At 41.4% G+C, this 20,366-nt stretch overlaps 1 protein-coding gene across 1 annotated transcript; it reads left to right on the forward strand.

The window, feature by feature from the left end:
- Positions 1–1,106: 1,106 nt before the first annotated feature.
- On the forward strand, positions 1,107–18,796 carry LOC308280125 (ATP-dependent RNA helicase DDX4-like; the record flags this gene model as incomplete). The annotated part of the gene is made up of 21 exons (XM_080720388.1): positions 1,107–1,306; positions 1,638–1,688; positions 2,732–2,892; positions 3,035–3,160; positions 10,579–10,640; positions 11,765–11,836; positions 12,993–13,046; positions 13,479–13,628; positions 13,748–13,798; positions 14,038–14,085; positions 14,592–14,728; positions 14,818–14,983; positions 15,074–15,226; positions 15,870–16,024; positions 16,204–16,333; positions 16,496–16,662; positions 16,762–16,907; positions 17,497–17,596; positions 17,692–17,962; positions 18,057–18,161; positions 18,719–18,796. 21 exons carry the CDS (start codon positions 1,107–1,109, stop codon positions 18,794–18,796), a joined length of 2,583 nt encoding a protein of 860 aa, XP_080576514.1.
- Between the last annotated feature and the right edge of the window lie 1,570 nt (positions 18,797–20,366).

The raw sequence follows: 20,366 nt of genomic DNA on the forward strand, positions 1-20,366 counted from the left end.
ATTCAATACAGTACGATTTACTCTGTAGTGTGAGATAGCTCCATATCTCTGATACTATGCTTATTAAACTGAAAATACAGCTTTCACCCGCCTTCACTACTAAAAGACACTAGGAGTGGAGTGGAGTACTAGGCTATATGTCATTATCCTTGGTAATACCGCCATCTTGTGGAAGAATGGCGACCTTGTGTGTGGACACCTACATAATTACATATTGAGAGAATAACTCCAGATGCAAATTTTGAAAGTTCTGTTATGAAGGCAACAATGTTTTTTAAGTAGGCCTTTGCAGTGTTGCCTGAATTGCTTGGAAAATGGTTTTCAGGAAATGGGAGTTCATCTGAGCTTGTGTTTAGGTGATATCAATTGCACTTTGCCCAAAAGAGAAAATGGAAAAAATGAGGCATTAGCTCATGACATGTGTACACTTGAGACTTGACACTGGGAAACTACTGAAATTGTAAAAAAGAAATCTTAAGAGTATCAGTTTTATTTGTCAGGCTTGCGTTCCAAACATTTCAGTCGATCTTCAGAGCATTACAGGGATTCAACATAAACCCTTGTTCTTGTTACATGTAGTTACCCGAAAATAAACATTACTCTCTGTTTGTTTGTTCCTTAGAGACAAGATGACCAGATCCATTTGTGTACCATTTGCCAGAAGATGTGCAAATCGCAGATCGGGCTATAAACATCATCGTTCCTGCCGCAAAAAAAGGACTTGAAATGCACTAGGTGCCAGAAAATTTGCAAGATTAAGTCCGGCTTAAATGCCCATCAAAGGGCCTGCCTCAGAAACAGCTGAAACCCCGAGCCAAACACAACATACATGTTCTATAGATCTAAATCATGAACACAGCCTGCGATGTACGTCATACAAAAAGTACAAACTACAAAAGTCTTAATTTATATGAAAAAAACTTTGAACAGTCACTTGAAGTATAAAATAATTATAGCCTAATAGACACAGCCTATAGACACAGTCGCCATTTTTCAGCACCTCGACGGAGCCACCGCAGTAGCCAGCTACACTTCAAGATCGCTGACAACCACCAAGCAAGCCACCAAGCAAGCCAGTCGCTCTCCGCGATCACCAGCGACAGAAGATGGATGACTGGGATGACGACTGGGAGGATTTGATTCGACGCATGCGCATCGTGGTCAACGTGTTCAACCTCAACGTGCCCAACGATGGCGATGGACGTGATGCTCGAGATGCCCAGATCTTCAACCTGATCAATCTTTTCGGAGGCGTTGGCTGCTTCTACTTCCGGCAGGAAGCATTGCAAACAGGAAATGATACACAGTATTGGCTCGCCACTGCTGGCATTATTATTGTATTTAGGTATAAAAGTTATACAATATATAAATATATAGCGCAAACTTGATTAAAGTCAGTGTCATAGAGAGTTGAGATGACCCTGTGGTATTAACATGGTATTCTATTCCGTGGTCTACAATTTTGGAGAAATAATAATAATAGAACAAATATGTTGATTTGCATTAATATCACAAACATGTACAAATATCTAATATGGGTGCAGTGAATAAAGCAAAAAAAAAAGGAACTGAATACTAGTATAAACTGTCACTCTTTCATTCTAGAAACCTTAAGAAGTGTATGGCGGTTGTTGCAGGCGGTTGTTGCAGGCTTTAGAGGAAGTCCTGATGTCCTGTCCTGACAACAGGTGAGCCAATGTTGACCACCCTTACGCCAAGAGGTTTGACAATTGGAATTCTAAAATGGAGAAAGAAGCAGATCTACAAGCTCCCTACAAGTCTCTTCATGCTGAGTTTCGAGCTTGTGGATCTGTTAACTTGTGATGTTGTGAGACGCTGTAATAGGATTTATTTAATCAAAGCAAATAATCTACTGCAGGGGTCTTCAAACAGGGGGTCCAGGATCCCTAGGGGGTCCTCAGAGTTAATACAGGGGGTCCCCCAAATCTTTGTGTGATAGAAACTTTTTTCTCCTTTTTTTTTTTATATTAACCACTTGAACCCTAGTGTCCATATTCGGAGAACTTTAGCCAAAAATAGCAGATCTACAAGCTCAGCGCGAGGCGTTGTAGATTGGCTATTTTCGGCAAAGATGTTTGGTGTAGAGGGGGAAAGAGCAGACTAAGTACAGAGTGAAATGTCAAGTTATGTATGACGGTTCAAGTGGTTAAATATCTAACACAAATTGACATGAATCCACAATACACTGATGATTGTGCTGTTAAACAATGAAACTATATGGAATCCATGAACAGGTTGTGGGGGTGAAAACGTTGAAGGCCCCTGATCTACTGTCAGGCACAAACCTCACGTCCATATTCTAACCTCATGTCATTAGGGATGGGACGATATGAACATTTCATATCACGATGATTGTGACAAAATAAATTGTGATTTACGATATTATCGCGATAATCAAAATCCACTATCCTGGGGCGGAACATTTGCCAAAAAATAGCAGATCTACAAGCTCACAATGTGTCTGTAGATCATCGGCTATTTTTGGGCAAAGACATTTGATAGTCAAAAAAAGACTGTATTTTACCAATTATAGAGGGTTTAAGTGGTACAGGATATGCAGCTCTGCAAATAAAAGGTGAATTGATCCCAGTGCATGACAGAGGACGATATCACGATAAATTGAATCTCCACAATACGATTTTTATGTTTTTTTTTATCACGATAAACCATAATATGGCGTATGGTCCCTTCCCTCATGTCTGTCCTACAGGTTGGAGGTTATCCATTTTGATAAGGAGGAGCTGGTGGATGTGGAACTCTCCCTGGACAGTGACAGCGAGGACATCCACCAGCTCCTCCTCTGTCCTCGCTGTCACTGTCCAGCGAGATGTCCTCGCTGTCACTGTCCAGCGAGAGTTCCACTGAGCGACCGTGAGATAATGGTCCCAGACAGTGAAAGCCCTGTGGAAAGAAGCGATGCAGCTCAGAAGCAATTCACAAATCCTCACGCTGTCCCCCCAATATGGTCACCTCACCGTCCTTCCTCCTGGGATGCTGGCCACCAACACCTGAGGGGAGGCCGACACCACCACCTCCTCCTCGGCCGCCACCTCCCTGATGTCCCTCATCCCGCCGCCCGCTGGCCTGGGCGTGGAGTCTGCAGGTAGGAATGAAGCTGGCCTGGGCGTGGTGTCTGCAGGTAGGAATGAAGCTGCAAGCGGTGGTGTGAAGCAGTGGTTCTCAACCTTTTCAGGTGGCGACGCCCAAAATAATCATAATCAATAATCAACCCTCTAATAATTGACAATGTGGCCAATGTTTAATTTGTCATTTTAGAAATGTGCAGATACCCTCTATACCAGACCTGGGCATTGTGCGGCCCAGGGGCTGCTTCAAAAAACATCTTTTCACTTCCTCAAAAGTAAGGAAGTGACACGGAATTGTCTGTTGCCAGATTTTGCCAAAGAAATAAGCCCAACAGAAGCAACTAGGGTATACTACTTTACATTTACATTTGAAAATAGCGGATCAGCAAGCTCACAATGTGTCACATTGCGAAAATTTTGATATTTTTGAAACATTTTAACAACACAAATCTGTGTGGCGGTCCCTGGCACCACATATTTCAGATGGGGGTCTGCGACTGTGGACAAAATATGTTAAATCTGGGGTCCTTGATATGAAAAGATTTGGGAACCACTGGTTTAAAAAATATTAGAAAGTAAGCCCAATAAGCAACTATACTATTTTTTTTTAGAGACACAAATTGCTTATTATAAGCAGACAACCCAGGTACAGAGCCCAGAACACCAACTACTGACACTTTAATGCAAGGACAACAGGAAAACAAATGATGTCTTTCAGGCCAGCTTTTTCAGCCTCCGCCTCTTTCAGGATATGAACAGGAAGCCGGGGGCGGGGCCAGGAATAACATGAATACACTTAAACTTTGTTTTTTTTTTTTTTTTTTACTGTTGAGTGAGAAAACAATGTTGCAGAGAAATAGCATACTGCTGTAATGCCCTATATGGGTGCAATGTAGGTTTTAGGTCTCTCCCTGACATGGCCCTGTGTGCGTCGTACCTTAACCTTTTTTGTGTGTGTTTGCCAAATTCTTGCAGGTGGGCAGACATCCTGTAGCCTCAGTCCTGATGCTTCGTGGAGGAGCATCAGGTGCTGCTGTTGGCATGTTGTATCGTGGAGATACAACATGTGACGGCCTCGCTTAATGTGAGGCCAATGAACCCGACCACGCACAACCAAAGGTTTGTAGTTATTTAATCACTCACTTCCATCTTCGACCCTAAGACGGACAGCCCAATGGCTCGCTCCCTGAGTGAAATAATCAGATGTGTAAGTGATCTGACTCCTCAGCACACAGCTCTGACAATGCCTTAAAAATAACGCCATCCTAATGGTTCCTGCTGGTTTGACTGTGGTTAAACACTGCTGTAACACTGCTGTAATGCCCTATATGTGTGAAATTTGGGTTTTAGGTCCCCCCCTGACATGGCCTTGTGTTCGTGTGATCGTACCTTAACTTTTTTCTGTGTGTGTGTTTGCCAAATTCTTGCAGGTGGATCTGGATCTGATCTGAAAGGGCTACACAATGCGCTGCGCCCCCTGCCTATCCCCCACCCTGCTCCCAGGCCAACTGACCTTAATTGATTGGCTTGTGGTGGACCGGACATGACTGCACTTTTAAAATGCACAACAGCACTTTACTGTGCCGTTAACTTTTTGTCCTCTGAGGATCGCCACCTTGCCGTGGTAGAGGATCTTGCGTGCCTCAGTGACCCATAGAGCTATGCCAGCAGGAGAAATATTCTCCTGGTAGGGTCACCCATGCTGGACAGGTCGAAGGGTAGAGGTCTGACAAAGAGCGATCCACTGGTCCCCCAGGTTGGAGGTCGGGCACAGGGCTGACAACCCTAAATGTTGGGTATGTTGTCTTTAGTTTTAGGACCTTTGTTTTTTCAGACAGGCTTGATGATTTTATGTTGCACTGCAAGGGACTGAGGGGGAATGATATTTCATTTTCTTTATGTATGCATGTATATGGAGGAATATACCATAGACTATTTTTTTACATTTGTATATAAATTCTTTAGCAGTCATTTCCCTATATCAGTCTATTGTTGTGCCGGGGTGTTCCTAAAGTTCCTGGAAACTTTTATTTCCCCTAGATTAAACTTTCTGTAACCTCAAAAGTCCATTGAGTTCAATGGACATTTTTGTAAAGGCTTCTGTAAAGTTGTATTTCACGTAGAGTAAACCGGTTTTCGGTTAACTTTTCCGTCACCCTCCCCGAAAGTCCTTTGAGTTCAATGGAGAATGGACTTTATGAGACTGTTCTGTGCCATGCCCTGGTTGGGTGGTTCATATAGTCAGTAATGGGGAAATGCCATTAGAACATTGCCTTTGAAACTGACCTTTTGTTTGTCACACCTTAGGCTCTGCTCCCTAGAGACTGATGCCCTGTGTCTGATGCCCTGTGTTTGCCTCCACTTGGGCTATGTGCATTAGTTATGAGGTAAATGTATCTTTTGGTTGCTTTTATATAATATATATATACCGTATTTTCCGGACTATAAGGCGCACTTAAAAGCATTTAATTTTCTCAAAACTACAGTGCGCCTTATAGTCCAGTGCGCCTTACTGTATATATGGATCATTCATTGACATTGACATTACCTTTAGCACAGCTCCATCTGTTAAACGCAACGGTAGCGTCTATTATGTGCGCCTTATAGTCCGGTGCGCCTTATATATGAAAACAGTTCGAAAATAGACCATTCATTGACAGTGCGCCTTATAGTCCAGTGGGCCTTATAGTACGGAAAATACGGTATATGCTTTATGGTGTGTTGTCATGTATTTCTTTTGTAGATAGACTGCCACTGCTGTTATGTTTGTATTCATTTCAGATATTTGTTGTATTTAATGGCTGTTATTGAAACGTATTGGTAGCAATAAATGTATTTCCCCCCCAAGAAGTAGTCCATAAGTACCTCTACACTGTTATGCTCTTATAGAGTTGTGTTTTGACTATAACCATCCTTCTCTTCTGTGTTTTTTGACTGCTACATGATTGGTGCACGTTGAACTTCTGGACTGTGGAGGGTTAGGTGGATAGGCTCACAGCTTCCTTCTTTAACCATCCTGTAGTACTCACTTTCCCCTTTCTCTTTGCAGCTTATGTTTTTGACTTTTTAACTATTTGATACTGTACAATAAAGTACTTTTAATACTGCTTAATCATTTAATAAATATTGTAATATTGGGGGAAAGTCCTTGACTGTGTCCATCTTTCATTGTCACCTGCATCAGAATCTGTTCTAAACTAAAGCCACACGAGTCTCCAGGTTTTTCTTTAGACTATACAGTATATGTACACTGATTTACTATGACAATATCTGGCATATTCGGAGTCCACTGGTACATCGGTTAACAAACTTTTTTTTATTGTCAAGGACCTCCTTAACTGAGTGTACAAATGACCTCTAAGGGTCCATTTGGATCCATTTTTACCTGTAAGGGTCATTTAGGGCTAGCTCTTAATGTGTTTGTCCACTCATTTTGTAGGCCCCATTTCTGTGGCAAAAAGATGTCCACCATGTTCCAGTATGGTGATGACCCCTGAATAGGCCTAGTACTAATTGCTTATAATAAATAAATTAAAACACAGGAGTAGATTTTGCCTTAATATTGAAACATAATTTCAATACAGTAAGATTTTACTCTGTAGTGTGAGGTAGCTCTATATCTCTGACTATTGTGCATTCTATGCTTACTAAACTAAAAATGCAGCTTTCATCTCCGCTACTAAAAGACACTATTAAAGCCAGTTTTCCGGGTCAGGGTTAGCACTAGGCTAAGGTATGTCATTCATTATCCTTGGTAATACTGCCATCTTGTGGAAGAATAGCGACTGCAACTCTTAACCACTTTCATGTCTAATAGGTCAAAACTAAATCCACAATAGGAAAAATAGCAGATCTACAATAATGACTTGCCATCTAAAGTGTCATGAGCTTGTAGATAGATTGACTATGTTCACTATTTGTTGTATGAATAGCCTATGGGGAAGTAAACGGAATTGACAGTAGCCTACATTTTTATGCATGTCCAAATGATTGACAACAGCCACCTTTATTTTATCATTGGCCAATGTTCTCTATCTGTTGAACCAGGTTGAGCTTCATTGTTAAAAATGTTTGCCCTTTTGCCTCAAAGTGCTCTTTTGGAAGATCGAATAATGAAAGAAATAGGAAAAAATGACCTCCCCAACATCCGTTGCCCATGAACACGATAATAATTATTTATAATTTAAATGTGCTGGCTGCCATCAGTCAGTTTTAGTTTCACCTGATGCAGAGATGCCAAGTGCCCTCCCACCTTGTTAACCTTATTGCAGCTGCAAACAACTTTATTTCACTGTTAGGCTACTACATTTCTGGTGTGAAATGGCACAAGGGGCCCCCCACAAAAAAACACCCCTAAATCAGTGTGCCACACTGTGCAGAAGTGACCTTTTGTGAGGTTTGAGCAACACCTGCCCCCTCAGTGCTCTCTCTGTTCACCACACTTTGGTGTAGCTGGTCTGCTTTCCCAGATCATAGATGCAAATTACTTCAAATTTCTTCTGCACTGCAACATTCTGGGTGTAAATTAATCTCAAAGTTCTGTGATTGCAGGCTTTTCTTAGGCTACTAATTGGTTTGTAGATTTGGATTATTATTACAAAACATACATTAATCACTTCAGCCCTAGCCTACTGTATTCTGTATGCATTTTGGCCATTTGAAAATGGCAGATCTACAAGCTCACAATGCAAAGCTACACATTGGGAGTTTGTATATCTGCTATTTTCAAAAGATTTCTTTACATTTGAAAACTTGAAATGGGACATTCTGCATACTTTTACTTTTACCTTTGGTACTTTAAGTAGCCTACATTTGAAGGCCAATAGGCCTACTTCTGTACTTTTACTCAAGTTAATTTTCAATTGGACTTTTATCTGTAACAGAGTATTTTTATATTGCAGTATTGATACCTTTAAACTTTATTTTATTTTATTTTATTATTACTGGGGCCGTCAGGGGGCGTGACGGGGCGGGTCTAATAGCACTCTTCTACCTGTTAACAGGCCAACCGGCCTGTCAATCATATCAATATAACGCCGACTCCCCCAGGAGTGTCAGTGTCACACCTGCGTCAAATTCCCCAATTATCCTTCTTTTCCTCTGAACATCGCAAGGGTAAGGTCGGTAAAGACGACGAGAACACTAATATTCATTGATTTATCCCCAAATGTTTGACTTTGGTGTCGAAATACTTCATGTAGGTGCACTCTGTGAGAGTGGGCTAATAATTAGTAGGAATTTGACTGTTTTTGACATGTTTTAAGTATACAACGGAACTTTGTTGGATTGGTGGTTCTCAAAGTGGCTTGACTCTGTGGGTTCCTTTTATGGGGGTCTAAATTGACCCTTACAAGTCTGTAACTGACAGTACACAAATGGAACCAAATGTGTCTATTTGGTTCCATTTGTACTCAGAGTTAAGGGGAGACCTTGAAATGTAAAAGGTTGAGAAACACTGTTGTAGACGACGCCGCCGCAACCACGCATGGCATGGGGGACACAATGGCTGCCCCCAAGCCTTTACTTGACAAACCATCAGCCTACAAAGGTGTTTTTTTTACCTTTTTCCATATCGAGGTCCACTATTTATTTGGCATTCGATCCACAGACCACCATTTTTGATGTTGTTACCATAGGAGAGAACATGCAAACGTTGATTAAATTTAAAAATAATTCTTCTGCATTCTTAAATTGTGTAGGCTTATTGTAAATTGGATAATACAGGCGTTTGACAATTAATGTAACTCTTGCGAGCTTAAAATGAAATCAAATGAACCCATAAGTGTCCATTTGGTTTAATTTTCCTCGAGTTAAAGTTCTAATACTATCGGGGTCCATTTGGTTACCAACGCCATCATTTACTGTCTGGAACCCCTTAATGACCTCTGGTGGTCCCCGGACCACGTTCTGGTTGAGAGTGCATTAAATGACGTTGGCACACCGATGTTGTAGCATGTAGGGTTGTCGTCGTGTCAACCATGGTGCACTTTATTTTTTTGTATTTACCAAATAGGCCTACTCAAATGGTAGCATACCGGTATACAGGATTCCTAAAGATGCAATATAGTCCCCGAAGAATACTTGATAATAAACTGTTGAAACGGTTTGTTCAATTAATCCACATCGCAAGTTCGCAACAACGGTTTGTTCAATTAATCCACATCGCAAAAGACAAGTTGTGACTAAATGGCAAGTTCTTGTATCCCTATGAAATGTAACTGCATGCACCTCTTGTAGGCGACAAGTAAAATGTATTATGTATACTTGAGCTGCTCCATAGCATATGGACCAGAGCTAGCCTATGTGCAAAGGTCCTTATCTTCAAACGCTAGCTGCTGTGATCAACAGCGATGTGAAATATGTATTCATTTAATGTAATTATCAACACCTCTTCATGTAGCTTGAGATTGAAGTTGACTGCACACTGTAGTCTGGGTCTGTATGAGAATCATGTGACTCTCAACTCATGTCGGGTGCAGGCCAAATTATTTTACAAATTATTTTATTGGGTCCAAGTTAACCCAAAGTGTCACTCTCTGCTGTTAATCACCCCATCTACAGTTATAGTATTCTGTTCTCAATTGAATCAAACAGAAATGATGTTATAGGGGTCCTTGGCAAACACTAAACAGCCGTTTAGTATCACTAGCCCTTACCCGTTCAAAGATATGAGCTCCAAAATGATGTGCAGTGTGTGGGTTATGGGTTGCACACAGTATATGAGGGATGGAAAGTAACTTTAACTGGTGCTTGCATGATGTAGGAGCATCAATGTAAGAAACCTGTTTCGTTTAATGGCTACAGAGATACTGTCCGCCCCCCCCCAGCCCGCCCACCCGCCTGCACACACACCCGCCTGCCTGCCTACACACACACACACACACACACACACACACAAACAGAGCTGGTTAAACTTTTTGCCTCATGCTAGATGCAGAATAGATGTGCCTCATGCTAGATGCAGAATAGATAGTAGATACACCATAAAAATGATAATATACAGCATACGATTTGTGAAAGTGACAAACGGGCTTCACAGTTATGTCAGGTGTGTTCATATGCTTATGGTGATGCGATTTCAGATCAATTGCTCCAGCCACTGAGGAGAAACGCTGTTTCAGACAGACAGACACTCACTCACTCACTCACTCACTCACTCACTCACTCACACAGACAGACATTCGCAAAATTATAGTATAGATATGGGGATCCTGGGGAAAATTCATGTTTGAGAACCACTGCCCTATAAATGACTGTTGGTAGTGTTTGTATTTAAAATTTAAATGTTTTTTGTTTTCTTCGCAGGCTATATACCTGTAAATCCGCGATATACCTGTAAAACCGCTGACTGATCATGTCGGACGACTGGGACGAGGTAACTTTAAAATGGAGAGAACTGAACTGGCTTGATTCAAACTCTGTTGGAGTCCTAAACAGGTTTAATATGTTAAATTTGTGTCCATGTTTACAGGGAGCCTCAGCCAGCACCAGCACCGGTGGTGCATTCACCAGCCAGGCTTCAAGCAGCGGTGGGTTCCTGACTTTTCAATTAACTATGACTAGGGCTGTCACAATTATTACATAATCGTCTAATCGCAATTATTTGACATAATCGCAAATATTATGTCATAATCGTCATAATCGTGAATGTTGAAAAATGTTCATACATTCACAAACATTTTCAGAAATAGTGGAAATAGCAGATCTACAAGCTCACAACGCGTTGTGATGCGACACGTTGTGAGCTTGTAGATCGGCTATTTCCACTATCAATCTTATTTTTTAAGTAGAAAGTTGTCAAATATGTCAGTAATTTCTTTGTATATTTAGGTTATGTGTCATATCTGCCATGTGCAACTTCAAAGCCTAAAAGCCCAACAGAAATGTAATTATCAACGACAAATACACAATTAAATCGTTAATCGCAATTATTTGAGTGACAATTAATCGTCATGTAAAATGTCATAATCGTGACAGCCCTAACTATGACTGAGATCAAATGTACTCACTGCTCAGGGTTTGATTAACACGATTATAGTGTGTTATGCCATTGCAGACTTAATTTAAACAAGTCAGACAATCACTAATGGAATAACCTCATGTGTAACAGTAGGGCAGGGGTGGGCAACTTTGATGATGACGAGGGCCACTATATTTCCACCTTCACTCCAGAGGGCCACATTGCATATTGCTACGTCCTACTTTGTCATTCTAGTATCTCATTCAAAATAAGAAAAAATAGCAGATCAACAAGCTCAAAACGCATCGCGCTGCGATGCGTTTTGAGCTTGTAGATAAGCTATTTTTGCATCTTTTGAATTGGAATCCTGATTTATTTTTTGTTATATTTTAATTGGAATCCTGAAATGTAACATTTTGATTTAATTTCAAACGCATTTAATGATATACTCATGTTAAAAAAAAAAGTAAAAAAAAAACATTTTAACATCTATGCTAGTCATTAAGCTACTAACATAGACTGACGGAATTAAAGCAGGTCATGTTTGGTATTCCAGTATTAACCTGCGGGCCGCATTAAGTGAAGGATGCGGCCCCCGGGCCGCCAGTTGCCCATGTATGCAGTAGGGGAAACCATTTAAAAATGTACCAGTTGAATGTTCATATGGGTGATGGAATGGAGTTGTTTTTGTATCCAGGAAGCTCCTGGAAAGACGGCGGTGGATTTGGAGGTGGCGGCGGTGGATTTGGAGGAGGAGATGACCGAGGGGGTAAGTGTTAGGGAAGGGAAATGTGATTCCTTAGATTTGTTCTCCACATCTGGGTCGGGGACCTGATATTTAGTTGCAAGAATAGGCTCAAGTGAAACTTTGATAAAGGTAGCTGACTTAATTAATGGTATATGCAAAATGTGTGTTTTTGATTGATTGAAGAATTTATTAGAAGTTTGCAATAGAAAAAAGTACAGTTTCATGACGGTACAAATCACTGGTACAAGGTCAACTAAAAGGAGATCCTAGAAAGCCGAGGGTTATTTCCACAGGAACCACACTTTAAGTATCTCATATAACATTGAAAGACAGACGGATAGAACATAGTACTTTATCTAGGATAATATCAGTTTCAAAAGCATAACTTCAAATACAAAGGCAGAAAAGGGGGGGGGGGGGCATGGGGCTTAGTCTATTTACAAGTCACGGGTAGCAGCTGTCTGAAGGTGTCCCAAATTGTGAAAACAAAATGGGTGTCCCAAATTGTGAAAACAGACTGGGTGATCCCTTAAAAGATGTAGATTCTTAGAAGGAACACACTGTGATTATAAGTATTATTTGTGTATACATACAGGAATTAACATTTAGCAGTAGATGTCATCTATACTATAATTTTGCAAATGTCTGAGTGAGTGAGTGTCTGTCTGTCTGTCTGAAACAGCGTTTCTCCTCAGTGGCTGGAGCAATTGATCTGAAATCGCATCACCATTAGCATATGAACACACCTGACATAACTGTGAAGCCTGTTTGTCACTTTCACAAATCATATGCTGTATATTAGCATTTTTATGGTGTATCTACTATCTATTCTGCATCTAGCATGAGGCACATCTATTCTGCATCTAGCATGAGGCAAAATGTTTAACCAGCTCTGTGTGTGTGTGTGTGTGTGTGCAGGCAGGCGGGTGTGTGCGCAGGCGGGTGGGTGGGCTGGGGGGGGGGGGGGGGGGTAGCCATTAAACGAAACGGGTATTTCTTACATTGATGCTCCTACATATTATCATGCAAGCACCAGTTAAAGTTACTTTTCATCCCTCATATACTGTATGCACAGTGCACATCCCATAACCCACACACTGCACATCATTTTGGAGCTCATATCTTTGAACGGGTAAGGGCTAGTTTATGTAATGGAGGTTGCATTTGTTTTTTACAGGTCGTGGAGGAAGAGGCCGAGGCGGGCGAGGAAGGGGAGGATTTAGGAGTGAAGGTAAACTTACTTTTGGGTTGCACACTGTTATTATAAAGGATCAATTTCATTTGCCAATAATGCAACAAAACTAGCATGCATGGCTTTTGGTTCGAGTCCATGTGGCATGTTCAAAATTGTTAACCCCTTTTTGGTGTTAAAATTGTCCCCAAGTGTTAAAAGAGAGGTGGATTTAAATGTTGATTCTCAAGTAAGCAGACATTTACATAGAGGCCAATCAAAGCAGTTATACTTTGGACATGAGGCAACATTATGACAATAAAAATCATCAAACCACAAATACACATAGTTAATATTCTTTATTTTGACCTTTTCTTTTTCAGGAGCTGATGAGAACGGGAATGGTTAGTACCTGTGTTTTTTGGGATGGGAGTAAACTGTTCAGACTAGTGCTTGTGTTATACCATGTCTGAGTTGTGTAATTGTGTTTAGATGGAGGCAGCAGCTGGAAAAGTGGAGGCGGTGGTGGTGGTGGCGGTAGCAGCAGCTGGAACAGTGGAGGCGGTGGTGGCGGTAGCAGTGGAGGAGGGAGCAGCTGGAACAGTGAAGGAGGAGAGGGAGGCTTCAGAGGACGAGGCAGAGGTGAGACAGGCTTTGGCTGACAGTTCTGCAGTACATGTAATTCACACTGAAGCAGCTTTTTAATTAGATGTTTGTAAGAACAAGACATCCATTGAAATCCACTGTAATATACCTCACAGGGGGCAGCAGAGGAGGTAGGAGTGATGGAGATGATGGAGGATCCAGAGAAGGTAATGGAGGGGAGAGGTCTATTAAACTGGATGAACTGGAAACGGATGATGTTTGTCTAAATCTCTACTGATAGTACTTTTTAAGCCGTGCCAACCTTTACACGTGGCTCATTGGCCAAGTGTCTTGAGATTCTGTAAATCTGTAATGAAGTTCCTCAACTAGTTTGAAAAAAAAAAATGATTTAGCAACTTTTCCATACAGAAATGTGTGAATAATAATAAATATAATTTCTCCTCAGGCTTTGGAGGTGGTCGTGGAGGGAGAGGCAGGGGAGGCTTCCGTCAAGGTATCTATTACTCAACAACCAACAACTGAATCCTCTCATAATGTGCTCTGAACCTTAAGAATTTTGCTTTCATTCTGGAAACAAGCTTTTAGCATTCCATAATGTTAAAATGGAACAAGACAGAAAACAAGATCTTCAAAGTATAGAGTTTGCATACCCCAAAGATTTCCTACTGTACATTAACCATTGTGCACTAGTTGTAATCTGCACTATTTTGTCTCAAAAAAATATAGTAAACCTGAATGTTGTTGTAATCTTTCTAATGTGTTTTTTTATGTGAGTGAAAAGGCAAAGTAATATGTATGCCTGAACTAATTATATGCTGAGGAATTAACTGTAATAAAATTAAAGTGGTTGAAGTCTAATGATGATGTCTTTAAAGGTGGGGCGGAAGATGGAAACGAAGGTTCTGGAGGAGGTAAATTAAACCTTATAACTAATAAATTGAATTACTGAATCATGTTCATGAGTGATTGTCAATTGATCGCTCTTGTGTGACACTGCAGGATACCGTGGCAAAGATGAAGAAGTCTTCTCTAAAGGTAATTGTGAATCAGGTTTTGAGTTGGTCAGCTTGGGACTTGGGGAAGCATGCTGCAGGTATAATTCTTTGCATCTGTGATAGGTCCAAGAGCAGACGGAGGTGAAGATGGTGGTGAAGAGAGTAAGTGAATGTATCTATTGTGAACACGCATAAAATCATGTCTTTTCTACTATGCCTTTGTTTGTCAGACTAACCTTGTCCCCTTCCCCAGGACCCAGAGTGACCTATATTCCCGCTGAGCTCCCTGACGATGAAGCATCCATTTTCTCCCATTATGAATCTGGCATCAACTTTGACAAGTATGATCAGATCATGGTGGATGTTAGTGGAAACAACCCACCGAAGGCCATCATGGTATGGATCTGTTGTTGGCTTTATCACCGTCTGTTCAATAATTTTGTCGTAATTGTTTTCACAGCAATGAACCTCTGTTTCCATCTTCAGACTTTCGAGGAGGCACAATTCTGCGAGTCCCTGAAAAGGAACGTGAGCAAATCTGGCTATGTGAAGCCAACTCCAGTGCAGAAGCATGGCATCCCTATTATCACTGCGGGCAGAGACCTCATGGCCTGTGCCCAGACTGGATCAGGCAAAACGGTGAGCTTCAGCTGATGCTATTGTCTGGAATAAATAAACAAACTGCAACTAATGAATTACTGTAAATATTGTCAAATGGATGAAATCGGTACATGATAATCTCTAATGTTGCATATAGAGTAGAATAGTTTGTCCAGAAGTTGTCCCAATGTATGAATGAATGGACCATTGTAAAGTGCTTTGAGTTTGCAACTTACTTAGGCCTAGGTCAGACGGAGCTGGATATTTCATATATCCTGTTTTTTTTTTCAGATATCCACATAAAAAAATATCTAGGTCCACATGACAAAGATATCTAGGTCTAAAATAATCTGAGTCCCCAGACCTCCACTAGGGGGACAAGCACACACAGTAAAGTCTTCAGAAATATCCGGGTTCCATGCCTGCACGGATCCAGTGAATCGGATATTTTTCAATGTCTTCACTTATTTATCCGGTTTAAAAAATATCCAGTTTTACGGCCGAAATATCCAGCTTAGAGTGGCTGCAAGCCCCAACCACACAAAGAAATGTCTAGCTTCAGAAATATCCTGCTCTGTGTAGCCGGCACCTGAGAAAAGCGCTATAAAAATGCGATCCATTATTATTAGAAGTGGAGGTGAGCTTAGTTTCCTGTCTGATTGTAATGTTTTCCTCCCTACAGGCTGCCTTCCTGCTGCCAATCCTCCAGCAGCTGATGGCAGACGGAGTGGCAGCCAGTCAGTTCAGTGAGCTGCAGGAACCTGAGGTGGTGATCGTTGCTCCAACCAGAGAACTGATCAACCAGATCTACATGGAGGCCAGGAAGTTCGCCCATGGGTGTGTATTGTCACAACAATTTAATGTTCTGCACATGGAAAGTAATAATTAAAGTATTAATCTAATATGGTGTTGTGTCCACTTCAGTCATTTTACTAATATTTACAAGCTGGTCTATATCCAGTTGCTGTGCTAGTAGTATGACATTCGTCATTCTTGTTCTCTCCTGACCTGTGTAGGACATGTGTGCGTCCCGTTGTGGTGTACGGTGGGATCGCTACTGGACACCAGATCAGAGACATCTGCAGGGGATGCAACGTGTTGTGCGGGACTCCAGGGAGGCTGTTGGATATGATCCAAAGAGGAAAGGTAATCTTGACCAGTTATTTATTTTTGATGATGGTGAGCCTTTTCAGCTGTTTCTTAGTTGAAGGCTTATATCTATTTGTTGAGATGCATTGTGTATCTATTTATACTAACAGTTAAACAGCTGAATTTCAAGTTAAACTTGGTAAAATAACTGTCCTCAAGGTGGGTCTCAGCAAGGTGCGTTACCTGGTGTTGGACGAAGCAGACAGGATGTTGGATATGGGCTTTGAACCTGACATGCGCAAGTTGGTGGGCTCTCCTGGTTTGCCACCAAAAGAAGAGCGCCAGACCCTGATGTTCAGTGCCACCTTCCCTGAGGACATCCAAAGGTACACACACAGCATTATTTATCTTCTACCGGATGTCTTAAATGTGAAACGCCTCAATGCTGATGCATTTCTCTGCATGGTGGTGGTGTTTTTGTACAGGCTGGCCGCTGACTTCCTGAAGACTGACTACTTGTTCCTGGCTGTGGGTGTGGTGGGCGGAGCCTGCAGTGATGTGGAGCAGAAGTTGATTGAGGTCACCAAGTTCTCAAAGAGGGATCAACTGCTTGATGTCCTCAAGACCACTGGTAATGTGTCTAACCTCACTACCTCAGTCTCTTCTGTTAACACATCTGGTGCCAACCCCGAGTTTCCTGAGTTTGTATTGGTACTAGTGCTGTGCCAACCCCGAGTTTCCCGAGTTTGGGCCGTTTTTGATTTTTTTTTTTTTTCTCGTTTAAAAAAAAAAAAAAAATTCAAAAAAATGTTTTGGACCTCCAGAAATGTGTTAGGCATGATCGCGATCGCGAAATTGCATGTTTAACCCCCCTACCAACCCATTCTTTCAAACATGGCAGCCATGTTTGTTTACATCTGAAGAAAACATAATGGCTCATAAATCATGAATGCCTGAACGGATTTCCAAGCGGATTTCTTTGTTTGAAAGCTGTGAACAGCCTGCACACACGTGGTGCATCATCTAGGCATGGGCGTGCACTTTTTACACAATTGCACAATTACATGGAAGTCTATGGTAACCATGGCAACGCGGGACATTGGCCGGAAAAAATCATTGCAACATAAGTGTTAAGCTGTTTTAAATCATCTACCTGAACTTGGCTTGAAAAAGATGAACAATGACAACTGTTTCCATGCTTTTTCTTTGATTTCATGCAGGAACTGAGCGCACCATGGTCTTTGTGGAGACTAAGAGACAAGCCGATTTCATTGCCACATTCCTGTGTCAGGAGAAGGTTGCAACCACTAGTATCCACGGGTAAGTGGTGGCTTGGCGCAGTGGTTCAGCCTTCTTTTTTACAGCATGCTCTGCAGAGCAGCATTTGACCTGTATGTACTGTTGTCTTCTGACAGCGACCGCGAGCAGCGTGAGCGAGAGCAGGCACTACACGACTTCCGCACTGGAAAATGTCCCGTCCTGGTGGCCACCTCAGTGGCTGCACGAGGTCTGGATATACCAGATGTGCAGCACGTGGTCAACTTTGACCTCCCCAAAGCCATTGACGAGTACGTCCACCGCATCGGGAGGACCGGTCGCTGTGGCAACACTGGCAAGGCCATTTCATTCTACGACCGTGAGAACGACAACCAAATGGCTCGCTCCCTGGTCAAAATTCTATCTAGTGTAAGTGATCTGACTCCTCAGCACACAGCTCTGACAATGCCTTAAAAAGCAATGCCATCTCTAATGGTTCCTATTGGTTTGACTGGGTTTACAGGCTCAGCAGGAGGTGCCAGCATGGCTTGAGGATTCAGCGATGGGCGCCACTGGATCTGCAGGCTTCAACCCAGGACGCACCTTTGCTTCCACAGACTCTAGGAAGGTAATTGTTGTGAATTAAGGAGATCTGCTGTGATCCTAAAAGCTATCCTCTAGTGAGGAGGTGGCTCGTCGTTGAATTAGATTACGTCTGTAAATAACAAGCTCAGAACATGATGACTCCATGGTAGTCGCACAGAAAACAGACGATCTACGGCTGTTTTCACTAGTTTAAATCATTTTTAAAATGATAAATGCAAAACAAACTGTTTTGGTCGTACAAGGTTTCCACCCGACAACGACAATGTTTTTATTCGTTAAGCATGTACAGAGCATATACATTTGCAGACGTCATACACATGGCCTGAATGATTTCATGAAGCATGGGTAAGCTGGAAAAGGCAGGATGGGAACAGGCAGATGTGGTACTATGCTGTTCATACAACTGCAGTATATCGGCTAAAGAAAAATGCATACCTGAATGCACACGGAACTGGAAGAAAAGAATTGGACAGATACCCGGATTCATCAAGCCTCGAATATTTTACTACATTGAGCTTTTCCTGTGTGGGAACAAGTCTGATGTCAATGTGCTAATGTGGCTTCCGTTTTTGCCCTCAGGGGGGAGCTTTCAACACAGACAGCCAGCCGCAAGCAGCTGCTGCCCAGAATGGAGGAGGAGATGATGATTGGGAATAGATTGCCACAGTTTATTTACTTTGTTTATTTTCTAAATACTTAATGCATGCGGGTGATTTAATGCATGCTTTTTGTTAAGTGTGCGGTTCCTTTTTTCTTAAATTTACATTTTGTTTGTTTTTTATTTGTTTGAAAAAGATTTATTGTGAGGCCATGGCTACTTGTTTTTATTTGTTTAAATACGGTTTATTGTGAGGTCATGGCTACTTTCGTTTGTACATTTAAGATAATCTGAGTTATTGTATTTGTTTTGTATTTGATACCTGCTGTGGCCATCTGTTTTTTGATTATTGATTGAATACTTTAGTAGCCGCAAATAGTAAAGTGCTACGATATTGTGATTGTTAAAAGGATAACACAAAAGGCCTTGGGGACCTTGTGGTCCCTTATTAAATTGGCCTTTTATTGCAGAACTAGTGTGTTTGGCCTTGAAGGTGGTCTGTCTATGGGAAGACATGAGAGTATATTTTGGAGTGGTCAACAAAATGGACCTCCAAGCCCTCAAATGTAGCCCACCAGATCTGAGAAATCAAATCCCCAGGGCTTTGTGTTATCCTTTTAGCCTAAACATCTGACTGTACCTTGTGCTGTATTCAATCAGTTCAATGTTCTCAACGTTTTTTCGTAAATGTGGAAAAAAAAAACGTGTTAAAGTGGTTCTAGTATGTCCTGATTTGCATGCTGGGGCTGAGATTTCTTACAGTATGGCAGCTCCATTCTCCATCTGTTTTTTTCAAAGTGAGCGCCCTGCTGCTCTGTCTTATTGGACAAAACATTTACTAACAGTGGACAGCATTGGTGCATTGTGTGATGTGCAAAGAATATGCCACTTGTAAAACAAATGCCTTGAATGGAGTTTAATATTAAACAGTGACGGCAAAATGAAAAGATTGACTCCTTCTCATTCGATTTAAACATTGATCTTAAAATGTGTTGGCTAGTGACAGTCAGACAGAGTTAGACTGCTGTGACCCTTTATACTATTATGTAACTGTTGACCCACTGTTGATTAACTGTTAAGTGCAATTCTGCCATCTGGTGGAGCATTCTGAGAGACTTGCAGCCTGAGAGCAAGGTGGAAACTTGTAGTCCTTTACATCTATTACTTGACTGCTTGGCATCTATTTACAGTAGACTACTAGAACTTCTAGATCGTTTCATGTAAGGATCGAGGCAGCTACTGTAGGAGGACCTCCCCTCATGCCTAAACTTGTCCCATCAGCGGTGACTGGTAAATTAACTAAGCACAATTCTTTAAATTCTATTCCACATCTCACGCAAATGTACTTTAACAATTATTTGAAAACTAAAGTTACAAGTTACTTTCTTTGTATTACAAAACATACCCCCTACATATCGGCCATTTGAATCCATATCCACAAGCTCAATGCTTGTAGATCTGCCAATTTCAAAATATTCTTATTTGAAAACTTGAAATAAGACATTCTGCATAATGAATAGCCTACTTTTACTTAAGCTACTTTAGGTAGGCTACATTTTTACATCAATACTTTTTTGCCTTTACTCAAGTAAATGTATCCGGACTTTTACCCTACTCATCGTAACATGG

Source organism: Nannobrachium achirus (assembly GCF_963921795.1).
Source record: "Nannobrachium achirus genome assembly, chromosome: 24".
Classification (NCBI taxonomy): Eukaryota; Metazoa; Chordata; class Actinopteri; order Myctophiformes; family Myctophidae; genus Nannobrachium; species Nannobrachium achirus.